At 36.2% G+C, this 23,207-nt stretch overlaps 2 protein-coding genes across 4 annotated transcripts; one reads left to right on the top strand and one right to left on the bottom strand.

The window, feature by feature from the left end:
* The first annotated feature begins 3,391 nt into the window (after positions 1–3,391).
* Positions 3,392–7,053, top strand: LOC139844440 (two-component response regulator ARR2-like). 3 transcript variants are annotated; one of them, XM_071834659.1, is made up of 6 exons: positions 3,392–3,801; positions 4,221–4,373; positions 4,575–4,946; positions 5,047–5,123; positions 5,286–6,365; positions 6,469–7,053. In XM_071834659.1, the coding sequence occupies exons 1-6, from the start codon at positions 3,579–3,581 to the stop codon at positions 6,544–6,546; spliced, it is 1,983 nt and encodes a 660-aa protein (XP_071690760.1). In that variant the 5' UTR covers positions 3,392–3,578; the 3' UTR covers positions 6,547–7,053. The 3 variants fall into 3 exon arrangements, with proteins under 3 accessions (XP_071690760.1, XP_071690761.1, XP_071690762.1); XM_071834660.1 differs by having other exon boundaries at positions 3,393–3,801; positions 5,322–6,365; positions 6,469–7,051; XM_071834661.1 differs by lacking the exon at positions 3,392–3,801 and adding an exon at positions 3,900–4,011 and having other exon boundaries at positions 6,469–7,051.
* Positions 7,054–16,181: 9,128 nt separating this feature from the next.
* LOC139844439 (COBRA-like protein 7) lies at positions 16,182–19,853 on the bottom strand. The gene is made up of 2 exons (XM_071834658.1): positions 19,313–19,853; positions 16,182–17,824 (listed from the first exon to the last, which is right to left on the bottom strand). Exons 1-2 carry the CDS (start codon positions 19,848–19,850, stop codon positions 16,395–16,397), a joined length of 1,968 nt encoding a protein of 655 aa, XP_071690759.1. The 5' UTR covers positions 19,851–19,853; the 3' UTR covers positions 16,182–16,394.
* Positions 19,854–23,207: the final 3,354 nt, after the last annotated feature.

Below are 23,207 nucleotides of genomic sequence, written 5' to 3'. Positions count from 1 at the left end.
ATCATACCCACCCTTCTAGCACACTCTCACGTTCCACTTACTTTCTGGCACCATGCTCTCGCAATGGCCACCTATCTCATTAACATTCTACCTATCAAACTACTCAAAAACGTATCTCCAACTTAAAAACTATACAACCGCATTCCTTCGTATGATCACTTACGGGTTTTTGGTTGCCTTTGTTACCCATTTTTTCCCTATAATAAAATCAATAAACTTGAATCTCGATCCACTCCTTGCGTTTTCTTGGGCTACCCTTCTAATCATCGTGGCTATAAGTGTTACGATCTCTACACTCGAAAAATTATTATTTCCCGTCACGTTATCTTTGATGAAACCACCTTCCCATTTGCAAACACAAATCCATTACCTAAAGATTCATGCAAAATACTTACCGATGATACAAATTTGCAACTATATCCATCTCAGTTTCCTCATCCCTCATCCACACCAATCATGCCTACTGACACCCCTCCAATCCACCTAGCCCAACACCTGGTAGCCCACTACTTGGCCCAACAAATTCTATTCTCAATATACTCCCTACATCCACCACTAGTCCACCCGCGCCATCCTCTAGCCCAACTTCGCCACCACCAAGCCCACTATCTGATAACTCATTACCTACACAACCCACCACCTCTACCTCGTCACATACACAACATGTTAGTCCTACCTTGTCACCTGCTTCTTCTACATCCCCTTATGTTACAAATGACTCTCCACTTGACCACTCCCAAAACTCGTCACCCTCAAATTCGATTTCCTCGTCACCAACCTCGAATCCACCACCAACTCGAACCATAATCACACGTAGCATGACCGGTATTGTTAAGCCAAAAATTCCCTTTAATCTCTCGGCCACCACTACTCTTTCTCCTCTTCCAAAAACTCCCAAAGATGCTTTCTCCGACCCTAATTGGAAGCGTGCCATGGCCGATGAATATAAGGCTCTAGTGGACAATAATACATGGGTTCTTGTTCCTCGTTTACCTAACATGCAGGTTATTCAATTTATGTGGATTTATCGACATAAAATGAAATCGGACGGGTATTTTGAACGCTACAAAGCTCGGTTGGTGGGTGATGGTAGGTCACAACAACCTGGTATCGATTGTTTTGAGACATTTAGTCCCGTAGTCAAACCGGCTACCATTCGCATGGTCCTTACTATAGCAGTCTCTAAGTCTTGGCAAATTCGACAACTCGATGTGAAAAATGCATTCCTTCATGGTCATCTTAATGAAACGGTCTACATGCACCAACCTATGGGTTTTCGTGATGCTAATTATCCGGACTATGTATGTTTACTCAAACGGTCTCTATATGGTTTGAAACAGGCACCACGTGCGTGGTACTAATGATTCGCTGATTTTGCCTCTACTATAGGTTTTAAAAACAGCAAATGTGATCATTCTCTTTTCATTTTTCATCATGGAAGTGACATTGCATACCTTTTACTCTATGTTGACGATATTGTTCTTGTTACTTCAAGTAATGATTTACGAACGTGTCTCATGCTTCTTTTCTCACAAGAGTTTGCTATGAAAGATTTGAGCCCGTTACGTTCCTTTTTGGGCATCTCTGTGACACGATCACCAAATGTTTTGTTTCTTGATCAAAATGCCTATACTAAGGAAATAATACAGCGAGCCGGTCTCCAAGATTGTAATAAAGCTGCCACTCCTGTTGATATGTCCGGTAAATTGAGCTCAACCACAGGAACCCCATATGCGAACCCTACCAAGTATCGAAGCCTAGCGGGTGCTTTGCAATACTTAACATTCACCCGCCCGGATATCTCTTATGCGGTTCAACAAGTTTGTCTACACATGCATGATCCGAAGGATGTTCATATGTTGGCTCTCAAGCGAATCTTACGGTACTTGCAGGGAACTCCAACACTCGGGTTACATATAAATAAGTCTCGGTGCACTTCCTTAGTGGCTTTTACTGATGCGGATTGGGGTGGATGTCCCGACACACGACTTTCTACTTCGGGATATTGTGTCTACTATGGTGACTCTCTTATTTCGTGGTCTCCTAAGCGGCAAGATACGCTATCTCGATCTAGTGTGGATGCCGAATATAGGGGTGTGGCCAATGTTGTAGCTGAGTCGTGTTGGCTTCGCAATCTACTTCTTCAATTACATTGTCCCATTTCGAAGGCAACATTAGTTTATTGTGACAACATAAGTGCTATTTATCTTGTCGGAAATCCCGTTCAACATCAACGAACCAAACACATTGAACTTGACATTCACTTTGTCCGTGAAAAGGTTGTCAAAGGACAAGTTCGTATTCTTCACGTTCCCACCAGATATCAAATTGCCGATATTTTTACTAAAGAGTTGCCACGTTTGCTCTTTGAAGAGTTTCGATCCAGTCTCGGCATCAGTTCTCCTAACGCTTCGACTGCGGGGGAGTAATAGCCGAATATATTCCAGCCATATAGTTTCCATATTAGTCACATGTATATTTGTATGAGATATAGCTATCTATGGAATAGATTGACATTGTAAAAGCCAATCCCACAAACTGAGGAATGGTTGTTAGGGTTAGCATTCTAGAATGATGTATTGAGATGTATAAAAGCCAATGGACAGCTAATGAAAGACATGACACATTATTCTAATTCTAATAGAAAATTATGAACTCGAACCGAACAAAGCTATTTCGCTCTCGATCGTCGGTCCACACTTTGCCTCTTTGATAAGGACCAAACCGGACGGAACCCGAAAATAACACTAAAGATTCGAATCGGACTGTACTGAAAATATACGGTCCATTATTCGGTCCGAGTTGTTCCTATAAATTGGTACTCTGAACATAACTGAACCGAACTAGTTTGGTCTGGTTCTGTATCATTACACCCCTACCTATAACGAATGATCTATTACAATACAAATAATATTACTTTCGTCTCATTACAAGTGTTCATTTACTTTTCACAGAAGTTTTTATTAAAATTTACTAAACTTACTAAATGGAATTTCTAAATTAATATAATGATAATGATGATGATGATGATGATGATGATGATGATGATGATGATGATGATGATGATGATGATGATGATGCGATAATAAAAAAAAGTTACATTCAACGAGAAAGTGAACCAGTCATCCATGACATGTATGCACATGTGATATATCTTTAACATCATACATGAGCTGGATCCACACTCAACCGGAGAGACCCGGTTTCTAATCAGCAAGAATTTAAAAAATATAAAATTACAACATATATTAAATTAAATATAGATAGATAATATACGGAGTAACATATTTTTTTAGTTAAATAACTTATTTTTCTGGAATTGAAGCACAAAACCATGTGCTAACATAAATTTTCATATATAACCCATTTATAATAATTTTTTCTCCTTTTCCCCTCCTCCTTCTAAAAGTCCAAATCTTGCAAAAATAAAAATAATAATTAAGCTTCTGTTTACATCTATTTTTGTTGAATTTGGGTTTTCGTAGTTTTTACTTAAAATAATCAAACATCTGTGTTTATTAAAATTCATGAATTTTTATGTGGGTGTGATTTAATTTTGTTTATTTTTGGTAAAAATAATGAATCTTGGTGGTGGTGGAAGTCAAATTCTAAACCAACAATCAATGATACCTACCTCAAGTGGTGCTTCTTGGAAGTCCTCCGGCGTTGTCTCCGGCTCCGGCGGTGGCGACGGTGCTGTCCCTGATCAGTTTCCGGCAGGTCTTCGTGTACTTGTTGTTGATGATGACCCAACTTGTCTTATGATCTTGGAAAAGATGCTTAGGCACTGCAACTATGTAGGTACATATACACTAAATACTCATTAACTGTGTTTACTGTTCTATCTATAAAAAAAACTCTTATAGGATTACAAATATGTGGTACAAAATACAAATAAACATGACCCAGTTAGATTTAGGTTTGATAATCATAATAAAGCTTTCATCTTTAGGAATATTTCACAAAACTTGAGCTGGAATTTGACTTTTATCATCTACATGTAGCAAATAGGTCAAATTTAGATGATTTTCAACTAAATTTGACATTTTTTTTTCTCTATACTTGTAAACTTTCATGAAAGTTTATATTTTTATACTTGTAGTAGTCAATTCATTTAGGTTCAACTTTGATTTCTTCAAGATTTGTGTTTTGATTGAAGATACTTGATCTGAAATTCTTGAAATTTTACTTTTTTTTTTTTTTTTGAACAAATTTTGCAGTGACTAGATGCAACAGAGCTGAAGTTGCTTTGAATTATTTGAGGGAAAATAAAAATGGATGGGATGTTGTGATAAGTGATGTTCATATGCCTGATATGGATGGATTTAAACTCCTTGAACACATTGGGCTTGAAATGGATCTCCCTGTTATAAGTAAGTCAACCACTTTAATTTTGACTTTTCATTTTTCAATCTGTTCAGTATATTGATTCCCATCCATATTTCATGTTCATTGGGTTCTATTTCTTGATTTATGCCTCATTTTTGTATTAAATTGTCAATATATTTGGTATAGTTTCATTTCTTGGTTAGCTACTTCAAGACTTTGATTTGATTAGTTTACCCTTTTTACAGTGATGTCAGCTGATGACAGCAAGAGTGTAGTTATGAAGGGTGTTACTCATGGGGCATGTGATTATTTAATAAAGCCCGTTCGTATCGAGGCATTACGTAATATATGGCAACACGTGGTTCGAAAAAAGAAACACGAGTGGAAAGATTTTGAGTCGTCAGCCAGTGCTGATGATCAGAAACCACCTGAAGAACCCGATTACTCCTCTTCCGCAAATGAAGGGCATAACTGGAAAAACGCAAAAAGGCGAAAAGAAGCGGAAGATGAAACTGATGAACGAGATGATTCTTCTTCATTAAAGAAGCCTCGAGTTGTTTGGTCCGTTGAACTCCATCAACAGTTTGTTGCAGCCGTTAATCAGCTTGGAATCGATAGTATGAACTGTTACCATTCATTTTTATATATTATGTCGATAACGAAAATTAGTAATTAACTAATTACTAATTGCTAATTTATTATTTGTGTTATATACAGAGGCTGTCCCGAAAAAAATCCTCGAGTTGATGAATGTTCCCGGACTAACTCGAGAAAATGTTGCCAGTCACCTTCAAGTAAGCATCTTTGTGGATTTACACTTTTTAAGTTTACGCAAAAAATGGGTCAATGTACTATAAGGGTTTACTAGGATTTCTAAAAAAGGAAGAAAAAAAAAATCTTTTTTCAATTTTGACTTTGGTTTGTTCGTTATTGACTTTTTATGTGATGCATTGAAGACGTTTCATCCTCATAACTCCAAGAATTTGGTGCAGAAATACCGTCTTTATCTTAGAAGACTGAGCGGATCACAGCATCCAGGTGGAATGACAGCTGGCTTTATTGGTGGGCCCGATGCAGGTTACAGTTCAATTTCGTCACTCAGTGCACTTGATCTCCAAGCTCTAGCTGCAAGTGGTCAACTCGGTCAACTCCCTCCGCAAAGTCTCGCAACTCTTCAAGCTGCGGGTCTTGGAAGGTCAAACAACTCCAAGTCACCTATTTCCGTATCCCTTACGGATCAAAGAAACATTTTCAGCTTCGAAAACCCGAAGTCAAGATATACAGAAGTCCAAAGTCAACATTTGACTAATATTAATAATAGTAGTAATGGTGGTAAGCAGATGAATTTGCTTCCCGGGATCCCTACAAACATGGAACCGAAGCAGTTCGCGAATTTGCGTCAGTCAACTCAACATTCTTTTGGAAGCATGAATAATCAAATTCTAATTCAAATGGGTGGTCAAGGTCAAGGTCAAAGTCAAAGTCAAAGTCAAAGTCAAGTTCAGTCAAATACAAACCCTCATCATGGTTTAATGTTGCCACGTGGCGGAGTGGTTGACATGTCATACAATTCTGTGGTATCACCAACCTCGTCAACAGTGGATTTTTCGGGGAATCACAAAACTGATTCGTCTGGAAGTGCGTATTCTCTTGGGGGTAGTTTGGGAGTTCCAAATCTTTCTACTGCATCATCAACACAACCACGAACCGGGAACTTAGATGCAAAGCTCCCGGGACGAGCAGTAGTTCCAAGTTACGATATTTTCAATGATTTGAATCAAAATGGATTGCGTGATTGGGGTGGTTTACAAGATGTCGGTTTGACCTTTGACCCGTCTCAACATACAGTACTCGGAGCTAGAACCCAACATAATGAGTCAAACGTTGGTCAACAAAGTAACACTTATGTAGGTGACAATTCATTAAGGGTCAAATCCGAAAGTCTTCATGATGAAAGCTCTCATAATATGAATAATAATACTATGTATACCGAACAATATGGTCAAGATGATCTACTAGCAGCGATCTTAAAGCAAGTAAGTAATAAATGCAGATAGAATTTTTAAATTTAATGTATTTCAAGAACGTTAAACGATTCCGAAATTCTAATGTTTAACTATGTGATATGTGATGTAACAGCAACATCAAGAAGCGGTTGGGCAGCCGGAAAACGAGTTTGGGTTTGATGCATATGCATTGGATAATCTACCTGTGTGAGTTAGACTTGTACTCTGCGCTTCAAGAGAGGTACATTGTTTTATAGCTGGAACACTCGGTATGCAAAGGCATAACGTGTAGCAATTTTTGACTGCTTTAGGTAAGGTAGTGTACAAAACAAAACCTGAACCCGTAGCAACGAGCATACAATTATGATTTCTAGGATTGTGAAATTTGTTTTATGCAAAGATGTCAAGATTTAATATAGTTCTCTTTATTCGGTCTTGGAATAATACGATGTTATGTGCATTTTATACGGTTTTTTAACCTAGATTTCTTCGTTTGGGCGTATGGTCGCTTGCATAAGCATAGTAGTGAGGTTCTCTTTTGGGTTATTTTTTGTTGAATATAGATCATGTACACATCTTCGTAGCTTCCGAAAAGGCTTTTGAAGCGACTGCACTTTGATCACATATGTGATCGTTTTGGAATTTTAAAAGCAGATTGGACCTGGAAAGATTATGAACTCCTCTCACATTGATTTCGTCGTTTAGTTTGTACAATTATGTTGCAATATTGAATCCATAATATCTACAGTCAATTAAGTTAAGTTTCATTAAGTTTTGTTTAGTTTCGTTAAGTATAAAGAAATCCATTTGATAGCGTTAGGGCCTGTACCATTTAATGGTTTGTTTCCGTACAACTCTTAATTCAGTAATTAAAATTGCAGTTTTTTTGTCACTTAATCTGAAAATTGGGAAATGGAGGGGCTGTTTAATTTTTTTTCCCTGAATTTGCTTATGTTTCCATTTCTCTTATTCTGGAGATGTGGCTGATTCCATGTTACCTAGAAACGTACCAATTTTCAGATTAAGTGATAAAGAAACGGCAATTTTAATTACTGCATTAAGAGCTATACAGAAACAGACCATTAAGTGCCAAGTAAACATGCCCGGAATCAGATACCCATAAGAGGCAAATGGAAACATACGCAAATTCAGAAAGAAAAAAAAGTAAAAGCTTCTTAGTGTCGTTCCTTTTAACAACTTGATATACGTTTCTGACCTCAATTTAGAACCATTAGTAGACAGGACTTCAATGAAAAAGACCCTATTCCGTAAGTTTGGATTACATCAAATTGCTTTTAAAGTTATGGGTTGTTGATGTTCAAGAACGAAAAAAGATTCGGCAAATTAATCGGAGTTGATATTGACCGATATAACCCATATGAACAGTAGTATACGACGCTCAAAAACAGCAGATCTATTGCATTCTTTCCTATACCCTTTAATGAATTTGACGATATCGGAACACCCTATCTTCACTACCTGTGATTATAGATCTGATATTATTGATAATATTAAGATGATGAAATTTCTCAAATATCCCTGTGTTGTATCTTTTTATTTGTTTTCATACATCACAATTAAAAATTAAAAACTGCCCAAGCTATCCTTAAATTGATATTTTCATTCAAACTCATCCCTAGCCTAAAGCCCTAACAATTGTTAACTCCTGTTAGGTGTAGGGATGAGATCGGTTCCAGAACCGTACCGAACCGTACCGGAACCGGTTAGTACCGGTACCGAAATTGGATAAAATTGAGAACCGAAACCGTATCGAAATTTCAATACGGTACCAGTTTCGGTACCGGTACGAGACCGGTATTTTTCGGTTTTTTACCCACTTGGTACCGCAATTTTTTAACAATGGTGTAGATAATGTGAGTGGCGTGGTATGATTCATTTGCATGTTTGATATTTACCTGTTTGGTAAAAATGATGAAAATGTAACACTTGAGGTACTTATATCAATTGCATTAGTGTGATTCTTTTGAAATTTTGATGACGATCATGAGTCTGAAAGTTTGGTATTTACGCGTTTGGTACCAAACAATGTAGATTTATTCGATGGGAATCGATGATTTATTTACATCATTGATTCATGCATATTAGATTACATGGAGAGTGTGTGTGTGTGTATATATATATATATATATATATATATATATATATATATATATATATATATATATATATATATATATATATATATATATATATATCGTTGTAAAGTTTGAAAACTGTGAATATTTGGTTTGTTCCTGTAAAAAGACTTCGAAATATGGAGGATGGCATAGTGTGTCTAGCAAAATGCAAATCAAGATTAAAAAAACTAGAAAAGAATGGAAATTCTTACAAACACCACTATATGTAGCCACATTACCATACTCTTATTAGAATAAATGCATACATTGTTTGTTTGTAAAAAAAATATTCAGCAAAAAATCATGTAAACATATAAGTTATATGATATGGACCTATTATAAAGAATAAAATCTGGAATGTTAAATTTCGGTACCAAATACCGATTTTCCGAAAAAGGAGGAATGAAAACATATAAAAGGATATAACACATGGACGATTTGAACAATTTTGTCTAATAAGATTTATTCTTTTCTTGATTACGTAATAAAGGTTGTTTTCTTTATCAACAATGGAAAATTATATAAATAGAGGTTGTTCATTTTTCAATTGGAAATTATGACTTGTTCATCCTTTGTTATTTGCTCGACCTCCTTGCTAGTTGATTTGTTTATATACATTTCATATTTTCTTCGTTGTTAAAAAAAGAACATGGCGCTTAAGTCAACAAAACGACACCAAAACCTCACCTAATAGTATGTACGGTAATAATGGTAATTGAGTATCAATAGACCATCCCACTTGATTTTTGCCTAATTAACAGGTCTGAATCTTTTTTTTTTTTGTTTTTTGAAAGGCAATCAAAAACAAAGATATGCAATGGGACATACCCCCCATTACATACATAGATTATATACACGAAATTTAAGCTATTTCAATACTTGCGGAGCTTGCAAGCAAAAACATGAATTACATAATAGAAAGATAGCTACTATGATTACTCAACCAACTTAGCCAATCGAATTTCCTCCCTCTTGATCTTTGTGAAATCCATTCAAACGATTTAATTTGGGTTTCGCTTAATGCCACCGAAAGACTCCAAGACTTGTTCTTGAACGTTACGTTGTTGCGATTCTTCCATATATAGTAATCACTAACCCATTCGACCGCTTGCTAAATCTTCAATCCGAATGTTGACGCATTAGCCGAACTGATAATGTTACCTAGCAAAATTTCCCCCGAACTTAGATTCATGAAATTACCAAGTTTTCACCAATTGTGAACACGGTTCCAAATTTCCATTGAGAACTTACAAAAAATTAAACAATGATCCACACTTTCCACATCATCATCACATACCGGACATCTAACGGAAGGCAAATCAATGCCACGTTTGTCGAGTTCAATTCTTACCGGCAAACGTTTCTTGACCGCTCTCCACACAAAGATTTCTAGTTTCCTCGGAACAAGATGATTACGAAGCGTTTGATCGGGAGCAGCAACATTTGATAGCATCTTCTCATCTACAATTTTGGACATGCCTTTAACTGTATACAGGCCGCAATTCGAGTTGGCCCAGATCCATTTATCTCCACGCGAATGATCAGATTTTGAACCTGCAATTAATAATAAAAGCTCATTCAATTCCCCTAAGGTCCTGCCCGTTGGCGGTCTTGACCAGGCCCATTTCGCTTCAGCAGGATGGTTTACTGAATTAATCCTCCTACTTATCACAGTATCCTTTTCTGTCTCCAGACGATATAGCCTCGAGAACAATTTGCTGAGATTATCGCTCCCGACCCAATGCTCGTTCCAAAAAGATGTTGAGGTGCCATCGCCAATTGATTTGATGAATGAAGACTTGAAGTTAACTTGTAATTCTTCAATGTAATTTCCTGCAAAAATAATATTGTGCCAAATACCCGAAGTTGTGGAACAACATAAGTTGCGCCCCAACTCCAAGCCACCATTCGCTGTAACAACCCCGATCCGTTTAACCAAAAATGGAGTACATTTTTTTTTATTAGTTAGGTCCCATTAATACAATACATTTTCAACTCTGTTTTAATCAAAACATAACATCGTAATGATACGTTTAACAACCTATCATGACCCTTGGTACACAAATTACACTTTACAAAATCATTTGTAATAATGACTCGATCACAAGAAATACGGGTTAATACACAATAACCCAACCCGATACCAAGAGCATAATTCCGGGGACTACCAAATCCCCAAATCCGCGTCCAAAACTCCAAAAGCTACCCCATCGAGCCCAAGCGCTCCTACACATCTAGTCTAACGACTAGCTAACTTCACATATACAATACCTGAAAAAGGTAAACAACGAGAGGGGTAAGCTTGAAGCTTAGTGAATGCAATAATTATATATATACATATATAACCTACTTACTTGCAATCACTTACACAATTACCGCATACACGCTAGCAATATAATTAGCATACCATCGTAAAGTATAACGCTAAATCTCCAATACGCAAGCTAGCACAAACAATAGCATATAACTTGAACAATATAATATGCTACATTACAACACCAATAACATTGATGTTCACAACATCCATTAGTATTCAAGACTAGCCCCGCGAATGGTATCATCAACATCGAACTTAAACCCCATTCGCCCTATTTAATGTGGTATCGTCAACATCGAACTTAAAACCCACATATGAGGTATCGTCAACATCGAACTTTAACCCCTCATCAAAATCACTACAATAGTGGTATGGCATCGTCAACATCGAACTTTAACTCCATACATTAAATAGCAACTCGCACGAGGATATGGTATCGTCAACATCGAACTTTAAACCCATACCCCACAAGTAAATAAATCATATATATACATATATAATTATTCCACTCACCTTGTGAACTCGAGCATTACAAACCATGAGCGAAATCTCCACCACACACAATCGAGCAAGATTTTACCTATAATACGCATATAGGTATACACATAATCAACATATAATCTCATTTGGACTCTTGACCCGCCCGAATGAACAACAAGTGCAAAATATACCCTTTTGCACTTTTAACGCTACCCGAAGGTCCAAAACTAACGAGACTAGTTCTCACGTTCTCGAAATACCCAAATATGTCAACTTTAACCTCTAAACGCATACTAGCTCGTATTTTAAACAAAACCCATTCCATGGTTGACCAAGTTTGACTTTATTGCTAAAACACCAAATTTTAACCTAAAATCACTTCTCGCGAGTAATTACATAAAAAGCATCATTTAACACTTAACACATGCGTTTAACATCCAATTAATCCAAATTAGTGTCATCCTCAATTTTGACCCAATTCAAATTGCTCATTTTGACCAAAGTCATAAAACGCCCCAAAATTACTAACGACTAGTGATTATATTTTCAAGACAACCACTCACACTTAAATCAAGTATTTACCTACTTGATTTACCAAAACTTGACTTAAAACTTAATTTGACAACGAATCGAGCTTACTTGTCCCGAAATACCCATTTGACCCGTTTTGACCTAAATTAGGGTTTACACCCAAAAACCAAGTCAACACAAAAGTTCTAACGTTTAACCAACACACGCAAGACCCAAACTCATAATTTCATCACTCAAAAGCCACTTTGACACATAAACCCTAATTTTGACCCATTTCAAAATTAGTCAACTCAAATACACCCAAAAGGGTTCCAACGCGTCCAAAATCACTAAAATAAGTGATTACACCCAAAACCAAAGCCTAATCATGGTCAAAACATCAATCAACCCAAAACCCGCCATGTATCAAAAATAACTAGTTTCCATAAACCCACTTCATCATCTAAATGAGTTTTACAACTAAAAAGCTAAAAACCCTAACTTGAATATCAAATCATAAAGATGAATTTCGGAGTTAGAACTTACCATCACTATCATAACGTAGCCGTGAATGAGGAGAACAACTTTAACTTTTGAGACCCGACCCGAATCACTCTTCTTCATCCCCGATTCGAGCTTTCTCTCTCTAAACCCTTTACTCTCTCTCTAGGGTTTGGGGTGTGAGTGGGAGGGAAGAAAATAGAAGGAAATGAGGTTAAGATAAGATGGGGATCAGTTTTATGGCCAAAGACCCGTCCATATGTGAAATACCAACTTTGCCCCTCATTTAACTCATTAAAAGGCTGAAAAGTACCAGAACGTGCCTATTGTCGCGCCGCGGAGCAGATTTGTCGCGCCGTGGCCCAAATGGTGGTTTTAGATCACTTTTTTTAAGCTTTCTGACCCTCAAAATAGGCATTTGTCGCGCCGTGGCCATTCTGGTCGCGCCGCGGTATTTGCCTGTTTCATCTGAACTTCAGCAAACTTGTTTTGGCCATAACTTTTTGACCGTAACTCCGTTTTCGATGAATCAAATATCGTTGGAAACGTAATAAGATTTTCTTTCCAATGGTAAGGCTTTGAAACATCAACACAAACTTTATTTGGGGTCGAAAAGGTACGTACACCTTGTGACTCCAAACAACGTCCAGTTTTCCTTCGACGTTCGAGCAAGCAACACGTACATGCTTCGTACACTTCATACACGCATCGTACACCATAATGACATTATGTACAATAAATATTGGGTCTTACATTCGCACCATGAATACTAAGAATTATTTTTACCCAAAATGAGTCGGTTTCGGTTTTAAACCTCCACCACCATTTTCCCAAAAGAGATAAGTTTTTCCCTTTTAGTGAACCCAAATTTAGCCCCCCACATTCATATTAAGTCATCAAATCCTCCCATTTAACCCAAGAATTTTTTTACCCGATTCCGTCCCGCCCCAAAAAAAGAACGTCTAATACTCTCAAGTAATTTAAGAACACACGAGGGAGCACGGAAGAGCGTGAAAAAGTACAACGGAAGACTATTTAAGACCGATTTAATGAGGACTAATCTTCCTCCAAATGACATCATTCGCATTCTCCAATCCGAAAGTCTACATTTGATTTTTTCAAAGACCGGTTCCCAAGACTTCAACTTCGACATTTTTGCTCCAATTGGTAAACCAAGGTAGGTGAATGGAAAATTACCTACTTGGCACCCGAGCATGCTAGCCGCTTGAGATTCATCTTCCACACTAATACCAATACCAAATAAACAACTTTTGTGGAAATTTACTTTCAACCCCGACGCCAACTCAAAGCATGTGAGAAGATTACGAATGTTGTGAATATTTTCCCGGCTCCAATCCCCTATGAAGATGGTGTCATCGGCATATTGAAGATGAGACAATAAGACTTTGTCATTCCCGATTTCAACACCTTTAAATAACCCTTTTTCGGTAGCCGCTTTTGCAAGTATATTTAATCCTTCGGCCGCAAGAATAAATAGAAAAGGTGATAACGGATCTCCTTGTCTTATTCCACGACTTAACGAAAATTCGTTTGTGGGGGACCCATTAACAAGAATAGAAATAGATGCGGAAGTTAAACATGCTATGATCCCACTTACGCCATTTAGAAAGGTGATAACAGGTCTGAATCTTAATTATTAAAGTCGCACTCTTTAACTTACACATTTCAAATATATAAAGTTTTTTCCTTCCAAATTATTCAGGTGTTTTCTGTCCAAACTATTCGAGAAATGAGTATTTTTTACTCAAATACACAACCTATTCCAGTCTCTCCTGACAATTTTCATAAAAATCTCAAAATATTTACGCCCTTAAAATAATTTTTTTTATTTATATACCACCGTAGAAAATCATCGTAGATCCACCATAGTTTTACGGTGAGTAAAGATCCACCAAGGGGAGGCCTAGAGGAGGAACAAAGTGATCGACCGCTTAGGACTCACAATTTTCTGGAACCCAGTTATATACATATACATATACATATATACATATACATATATATATATATATATATATATATATATATATATATATATATATATATATATATATATATATATATATATATATAGATATAGTGGTAGGATCAAGGGGGAAGTAACCAATCGGGGGGAGCAAAAACTTTTTTTTTCGTTTTTTGAATAAATTTTGTTCACGAACATTATAGATTGGATGAAAATATGAACATTTAATAAAGACACTTTGTGATAAATATTTTTATTTTGGCGAAAAAACGCTCGAAGAAGTAGGAGTATATAACAATTATCGTGTTTTTCGAGCGTATGTTAAGATTTTAGATATTAGGGTTTAGCTATTAGGGTTTAGATATTAGGGTTTATAGGGTTTAGGGTTTAGATTTAAGATTTAAATTGAGTTTTTAACACGAACGGTTTAGAGTTTAGGGTTTAGTGTTTAGGGTTTGGGGTTTTGGGTTTAGGGACTAAACCCAAAATACCAAACCCTAAACCCTAAACTCTAAATCGAGCTAAATTTTACCTCACAAAACATGGGAAAAAAAACGTTAAAATTCTTCACGATCAATATTATCTTAAATGTTATTTTTGTCGACCGTTTTTTCGCATAAATAATAACATTCATCACGAAGTGTCTTTTTTAAATGTTCATATTTTCGTGTGATCTTGATGCCTGAAAAAAAAAATTAAAAAAAAAACGAATTTTTTTTTTTTTTGCTTCCCCCCACTTCCCCCCGATTGGTTACTTCCCCATTGATCCTGCCCCTATATATATATATATATATATATATATATATATATATATATATATATATATATATATATATATATATATATATATATATATGGGCAGGATCAATGGGGAAGTAACCAATGGGGGGGAAGCGCGGGGAAACAAAAAAAAAATTCGTTTTTTTTGGAATTTTTTTTTTCTTGCATCAAGATCACACGAAAATATGAACATTTAGAAGAGACACTTCGTGAGATGAATGTTATTATTTAGGCGGAAAAACAATCGACAAAAATAACATTCAAGATAATATTGTTCGTGAAGAATATGAACGTTTTTTTTCCATGTTTTGTGAAGTAAAATTTAGCCCGATTTAGAGTTTAAGGTTTAGGGTTTAGGGTTTGGTGTTTTGAGTTTATTCCATAAACCCAAAACACCAAACCCTAAACCCTAAACTCTAAACCGTTCGTGTTAAAAACTCAATCTAAACCCTAAATCTAAACCCTAAACCCTAAATTTCTAAACCCTAATATCTAAACCCTATAAACCCTAATATCTAAACCCCAATAGCTAAAACCTCAACATACGCTCAAAAAACACGATAATTGTTATATATTACTTCTTCGAGCGTTTTCCTGCCAAAATAAAAACATTTATCACAAAGTGTCTCTACTAAATGTTCATATTTTCATCCCATCTATAATGTTCGTGAACAAAGTTTTTTCAAAAAACGAAAAAAAAAAAAAAGTTTTTGTTTCCCCCCGATTGATTACTTCCCTCTTGATCCTATATATATATATATATATATATATATATATATATATATATATATATATATATATATATAATCAGAAATTTGAGAAGTAGAAGAACTAGGAAAACGGAACTGAAGCAGCATCACAATAGTTAAAAAAACAACAATCAAAGGCCCTAAGAAAAAGAAATCAAAATCCACTAGTATTCTAGCCAAGATGAAAGATCTCTTTTTTAAATAGTTTATATTATTCGTTTTTAAATAGTTTATATTATTCGTTAACGTCTAAGGACTTTATTTTTCACCTCGTTCTACGCCCTTAAATTCTCGAGCTTGACCTTGGATCCACCGTTGAAAACCATCCAAGAACACAAATTCAAAGAGGGACCAACAAGCTCACATAAAAAAAAATTACGTCACCTAATATAATTTTGAAAACCACAAGTGGTAACAAATAAAAGTAACAATCAATATCAATGTGTACCATATTTGATATTACAACATATTCTATACAAAATGAGTCTATACCATCTCTTACCATTCCTTAAAAACAATTAAACAATTCTACAAAAATCAATCATACCACTAACCAGAAACACTCCAAACCTGAATCCAAGTCTGTTCAAATAAATTTCCCTAATGCTGTTGCATCAACATCAAAAAGATGATGAATGAAACAACAACCGAAAATACGATCCCAGACACTGTTCGAGAAGAACCACTCGTTGGAAGTACACTAGGAAGAGCACATTCTTCACCGTTAAAGAAAACTTTATTCGGGAACCCATCGCCGCCAGCTACATTAACCCCCGGTGTTAATTTCTTAGTAAACGAGATAACCGATTGTTGTTTCCCGGGTACTCGCGGGTCCCGCTTTGGATTCTTCCCATCAACTTCCCCAACTAAATAATTAAGCCCAGGTAACCCTTGCATGAATATCGTGTTATTCACACCATTAATCTCAACACCAGTCCCGTTAAACGAGTACGCTTTTTCAAACCCAAGGGCAGTTTTGTCCATTTCCGTAGCGACAAACCAGTCAGCAAAAGAAGTATCGTCCCAGTTGAAAAGAGTGATTCGGGCCGTCCACCCACCACGATAGTCAGTAAGTAGGTGCCAATTCAGACTGACCCCACAGTGGTCCCCACACGGTAACGGGTTCGGGACACTTCGGCGTTGGATGCTCGCCCAAGCCGTCGAAAGCAAGCTTCGGTTATCAAACGGAACTAAAAGTGCTTGAGCCGGGAGAAACAGCGCAGGTGCGGTTGTACTACACGTTTTGGAACTTGTACCACTCGGGCAGCCACACGCGCAAGTCGGGCAGGGTATGATTGACTCGTTATAATAAGCAGAAAACGATACACAACATCTCGGGCTCGAACCTTTCGCTTGTGTGATATTGCAAACCACTTGCCAGCTGGATACCGCAGTTGGGCCGGGTAGTCCGCTAGGGTCCGGGAACTCAGTTGGGCTGACCCGAACCGGTGGCCCACATTTGTAATCCGGGTTCAACCTGCCACTGATTTTGAAATTCTGTGGTGGGATGATCTCGGACCGGTTTAAATCCGGTGGCATTTTGAAAACTTCTAGCAGGAACACTGACTTTGACTTACTGGGGTCCATTGTCGGGGGCAAAATCGTCCCGTTACGGCAACAAAACGGGATCATTCCTCGTTCGGTATTGTTGGTCATTTCTAATGGCAAGTCAATTATCGTGGGCCGTCTTTCACAATTTAAAACGGTTGAGAAATCGGTTTGCTTGTAATAAGCACCTTGTGGGCCGAATATGCATGCGGTTGAATCACGAGTGTAAGGGTACGCGCCTTTTATGTCGTTGATGAACTCGTCTCTCATCCAGTCCCAAGTTAGGTTCCAGTTATCGAGGCGGCCAAGTGCGTTATGGTTCTCGATGGTTACCTGGGCCCAGTAGCTTGAGTCGTAGGTCCGGGTAACATCGTACATGATTGTGAGATCGCCTTTTTGGCGTGGAAGAAACGGGTCGGTTACGGTATCGTTGGTTACTGCATTTAGATCTTTCATACAGCATACGTTCATAACTCGTGTCCCTGAAATATTAAACATCAAGTCAAACTCATGGTCAATGTCAATACAATCACTAGTTGTATGCAATTGATAGGAAAAATGAATGATTCAGAACACGTTATTAACAAGTAAAAGTCAAATTAATGGTCAACTAATTGTTTATCAAGCATGGTACTGAACATGTTAAAGTCAAACAAACATAATGAAAGATCAAGCTAGTTATCTCCTAAGATTAAAAAAAAAGGTAATTCGGCAGATTTGAATTGTTTATAAGTGAAAAAATGAACAACGATAATCAATCAATAATGTAAATAAAATTTAGAATTGTGAATAAACTAAGAACAAGTCAAAGTCAAACACATATTATAAGGAGTAGTACTTAAAAGACTCGGTTTATCATTGAGGGTGCTAATGAATGGTTCAAATTAGGTCAACCAGCTTTCTTTCATGGCTATCGAACCTCAAACCCAAATCAAAGATGACTGAACGAGGTTAAATTAGATACGGAGTATAAGAAATAACTAAACAAAAAAAAAAAAAAAAGCTAAACCTTTAAAACAAAACCCATCTGAAGACTGAACAAATTAAAAGCCCTTAAAAGAATTGGTCACAATACTGATATACAAATAATGTTTTGAAGAAGTCAAAATTTCGAAAAGAATCACCTACATCACATAATTAATAATCAAACCTAAAACTACACGTTTAAACCATTTTACATCATTACTTGTAACTTACAGTAATTTTTTTTTTTTTTTTTTTTTTTTACTATTTTGGGTTCCACCGGAAAAACATGAGACGGGCGTTTACAATGTTTTTCGAATGCAGCGGTTTTAAAAGTTGAATTGAGTTTTACAGTAGTTGAAGTTTAAATGAAGTGAAAGTATAGCAGCATCACTTTCAAAAGAACTCAATATAATAAGTAGTATATCAAATTAATAACAATTATATAATGAAATGGTCAAGCAATTAAGATGAATGCACCATCATAAAAGTTACTAAAAATTAACAAACAAAAAGATCAAAGCAGCAAACTCTAGTAGAACCCATTTCAAGCATAATCAGATCAACAAGTTCAAAATAATTCTTCACCTTAATATAAACAAGTTTAATAAAAATCACTAGGCACAACAAATATATAATTGTGAAGCTTGTAAAACAGAACCCAAATCAAAGAAATGTATATATCAAGTAATCATCAAACAGTTGATAACAATACACCATTCCCAAATTTCAAATCTTTTAACAATTTTCAAAATATCAAACCAACAAATTTTGAAGTAAAATTGATAAATTGAAATTAAATCAATAAAATTCCCATATTATCCTATATATCAATCTGAACAAACAATAGTAGACATCAAACTTAAAGTTTTCTTTTTACATTTTTCTTCAAAATTTTCAAACTAACCACACAAAAAAAAAAATTAAATAAATAAAAATCAAGATCCTGTCTTTATGCCGTATCACACAAAATTATGATAACAAAAAAATAATAATAAAGATTGTACCTTGCATAGTAGGTTTAGGGCAAATAAATCCATCATTAGCCAGAGATATATTTGTAGGCATAGGAACAGCGGGTGACCCAACTCCGAATTGGGTACCAATCAAATCAACAAGAACCGACATTTGATTCACATCACCAGCAGTCTCAATAGCAGTCTTAAGATCCGAATTTGGAAACCCAGCAAAAACAGTACCATTATTCCCAACCGGACCCGGTAAAGAAACCGACCCATCAGCAATCACAGCATTAGAAGCAGACACAAGATACTCATCATGTTGAAACCCAACAAAAACTCGCCAAGATTTAAGTTCATCAGCTGCTCTGTTCAAGATTTGTAAAGTGGAATGAAATCTGTAAGGTTGAGTTGATGGGGTGGTGGTATCGGGTGGGAGTTTGGATCCGTCTATGTAGGTGTAGGATAAGAAGACGCCGTTGCAAGTGGCGTTTGGTGGTGGTGGTGGTGACGGCGGTGTTTGGGCGGTGGCGATGGTGGTGAGAAGGAGGAGAGTGACGGTGAGAATAGAGAAAGGGAGAGACATAATTTTGAATTTCCTTTTTTTGTGTGTTTTTAGATTAAGAAAAAGGATATATAGATTTGAGAACAGGGAATTGGTGAAAAAACGCTGACACAGCTTAATATTAGCTGTAATAAAATCAATGGTATATGGTACTGTATATTTTTTTAGTTGCGGAGTAATACTAAAATTATTACTTTACTAAATAAAATTTAAGGAATACGAGTATATACAAACGTGTGACGTATAGTCCATTTGGGTGAATAAATTTAATATTTTTCTTGGTGATGTCATTAGAAAAATGAAATGAATGTATTTTTACTCGAATGTCACGATTTATTTGAATTACTCAAGAAAGTAACTTTTTATTTTTTTATTTTTTTTTTTTTTTTATGAAAAACGTTGGAACTAAAAGTATATAGAAATGTAAATTTTCATGGTGTTAGTTATTACCATTACCACTATATATACTAATTGTAACCAACTTTTTGGTCGTTTCTATTTCTTCATATAATATTGTTGGTCTACTAAAATGAAGGTGGTGGTGGTATGGTAAGACTCAGGCCTTTCAATGTGGAGGTCACGGGTTCCTGCCATTTACAAAGTTATTCTTTATCATGGCCACGGAGATTCGCCTGCAATGACTCTGGGCTGCTCGCAAAGCGAGTAGTCGCTCTGTAATTAGTCAGTTTAAAAATGGTTGGATAACCAGGTTAATTAAAAATATATGTATATTATTGGTTTACTTTAATTTGAATATTTTTCCAAAAACTTTTTTTGAGCTGAAGTACGATTTTTTTTAAAACATCGTTTATGATTGTCATTAAAATTATAGTTACGATATGCAGGTTCGCAGTAGCGATTCCAGAATGTAAACTTAATGGGGTTCTAAATTTTTTTCCAGTACTAATTACATTTGAATGTTAGTGGTTGTTTACTTCCAAAAAACTACAAGTTCGGAAAATACATTGAGTCCGAGTAGTAAAATATAGTGGCGTCATATACATTTTAAAGGAAAAATTATAGATTCGAAAAAGATATGAGGTGATCTAGTTAAATTTAGTGTTGTCCTATACAATTTACAGTGTATTTTCTACTAAAAAATTTCAAACTGGCAGTGTCTCGTGACCCCCACGGGTCACTATATAGACTCACCACTGCAGGTTCGTTGTTCAGTACATAATGATTTGAATCTCATGATATGCTTCTACGACTAAGACTGCATTTGAAATGGCACAAGGTTAACTGAACGGTTCACGCTTCGGATCTCTTTGTCACTGATTTGTTTCAGTACTGAGACTCTGCAACGTTCCCTATTTGGTTCTCCAAGTTCGCGTTATATCTCGTTCCCTTCTATTTTGTTGTCTGGTTTTTGAATTGATGATTCGTCTCAATTGTACTTGCACAAGACCTAATTCTTCGGTCCATTTGTTCTAGCTTTTTTCGTTTAATGTAACACTCCTGTAAATATTTTTGTGTTAATGAAATATATTGTCTTGCTTTTTAACAAAAAGTGTAGTTCTTATAAATGTAGTTATTTAAACATATACTCCAGAGAGATGAGAGAGATTCTAGGAGAGAGAAATGTGAGGGAAAACAACCAAACACGAGCGACGGAAAGGGAGAGATTCACAGCGGGCACGAGTAATTTTCGAGGGAAATACAATGGTGACTCTAGGAATGACTTTAGGTGGATCTTCGGCACGAGATTGACGTCTTTCATGTTCTTCAACTTCCATGACGGGTGGACAATCACTGATTTGTGGAAAATTTTCAAAAAATACGGATCGGTCTGGGACGTTTACATAGCCAGAAATAGACTAAAGAATGGCTGCAAATTCGCTTTTGTTCGTTTCGGGGATGTAACGAACGAAGATTTTCTATTCAGATCTTTAGAGGGGATTTATTTTGGAGAAAATAAAATTAGGGTGTTCAAGGCAACAGAGAGAAAAAAGATCCCAGAAAGACAAACTTCTTTCCCTAATTATGGTGAAACAAACAGACAATTTCATGTTGGACATTCTGGTGTCAAAGTAACAGAAGGGTGGTCCTTCAGAGATGCAGTCCACAAGAAGGGTGATTTAAGGGAAAGGTTAGATAAGAAAAAATTCATAAGAAGGGAGGAAGATTTTCCAGTATTGAAACCGGTCAACCGAAGCAATGATCTAAGAGATAAGTTAAACCAAAAGAAAGTGGAAAGAGGTAATAGAGAGGGACCGCGTAGACAGTTTACAGCGGCTAAGATGGTGGAGATTGAAGATGATAATAACAACGACAAGATACTGCAGTCATCAATCATTGGGGAAGTGTCATCACTTGAAATGCTGGGAAAAGTGAATTCATTATGTAGGATGGAAGGGTTTATTAATTATCGGATAAAATACATCGGTGGTCTACAAGTCATGATAATTTTAGATTCACAAGCAACTGCAACCAACATTCTGTCCAACCCTAATATTCCGATTCATAATTGGCTCAAAAGAATACACAGTGGGGAAGATCAACAATCAGCGGGTAGGCTAACATGGATCTCAATAAGAGGTGTCCCGGTATCATGCTGGAATAAGAACACCTTCAAATCGATAGCGATATGGTGGGGGTCAATTCTGAAAATGGAAAATTGTTAAATAAGTAATGAAGAGCATCAGAATCTTATTTTGGGGAAAGTGTTGATAAAGTGTGGTTCATCCAAAAGTATCAATGAACAAATTATGTTAAAACATAAATCTAAAGTGGTTCATATCAATGTATATGAGGAACAACATAAGGAAATTGAGATAGTTTTCCAGAATCCAAATGAAGAAGTAAATGGTCCAGAGATTAATTTCAGTCCAAAAGCAAGCTTCAAGGAAAATAGTGATAATGAAGAAGTTGATCTTGATGAGGGCAATGATAGCTTTGATACAGAAGACGAAGATGATTTCCAGGTAGATGACACATTTGACAATAGTGATGAGGATTCCGGCGATGAAGATACGAAGGCTGCCAGAATTAATGAATGCAAGCCGGATGTGACGATCGCTCTAAATCCATATGGACGAACACATCATTCATCGATTTCATTGCGAGGTATTTGACCTCTATATGATACGTTTTGTAAACATTGCATTCTTTTGAAAAGGCACACCATAAATGAATATTTAAATCAAAGGTTTTCGACATCTGATGATTTCTACATATAGACAATCACTGTAAATAATAGTTTACAATAGTACTTCCATTGACAATGCAGTCAAAATAAGATACATGGTGATGATTTGGTGAATGCAACGTTTCCTTGAAAAATATGCCATGTACGACTCCATGCACATAGCTTGTCTAACATATAAGCAAACAGCGGAAGACTTCTAGGAAACCTGAGAATAAACATGCTAACAAGTG

The sequence above is a fragment of the Rutidosis leptorrhynchoides genome, chromosome 4, assembly GCF_046630445.1.
Source record: "Rutidosis leptorrhynchoides isolate AG116_Rl617_1_P2 chromosome 4, CSIRO_AGI_Rlap_v1, whole genome shotgun sequence".
NCBI classification, from domain to species: Eukaryota; Viridiplantae; Streptophyta; class Magnoliopsida; order Asterales; family Asteraceae; genus Rutidosis; species Rutidosis leptorrhynchoides.
This window is presented reverse-complemented; position numbering and strand designations above follow the sequence as displayed.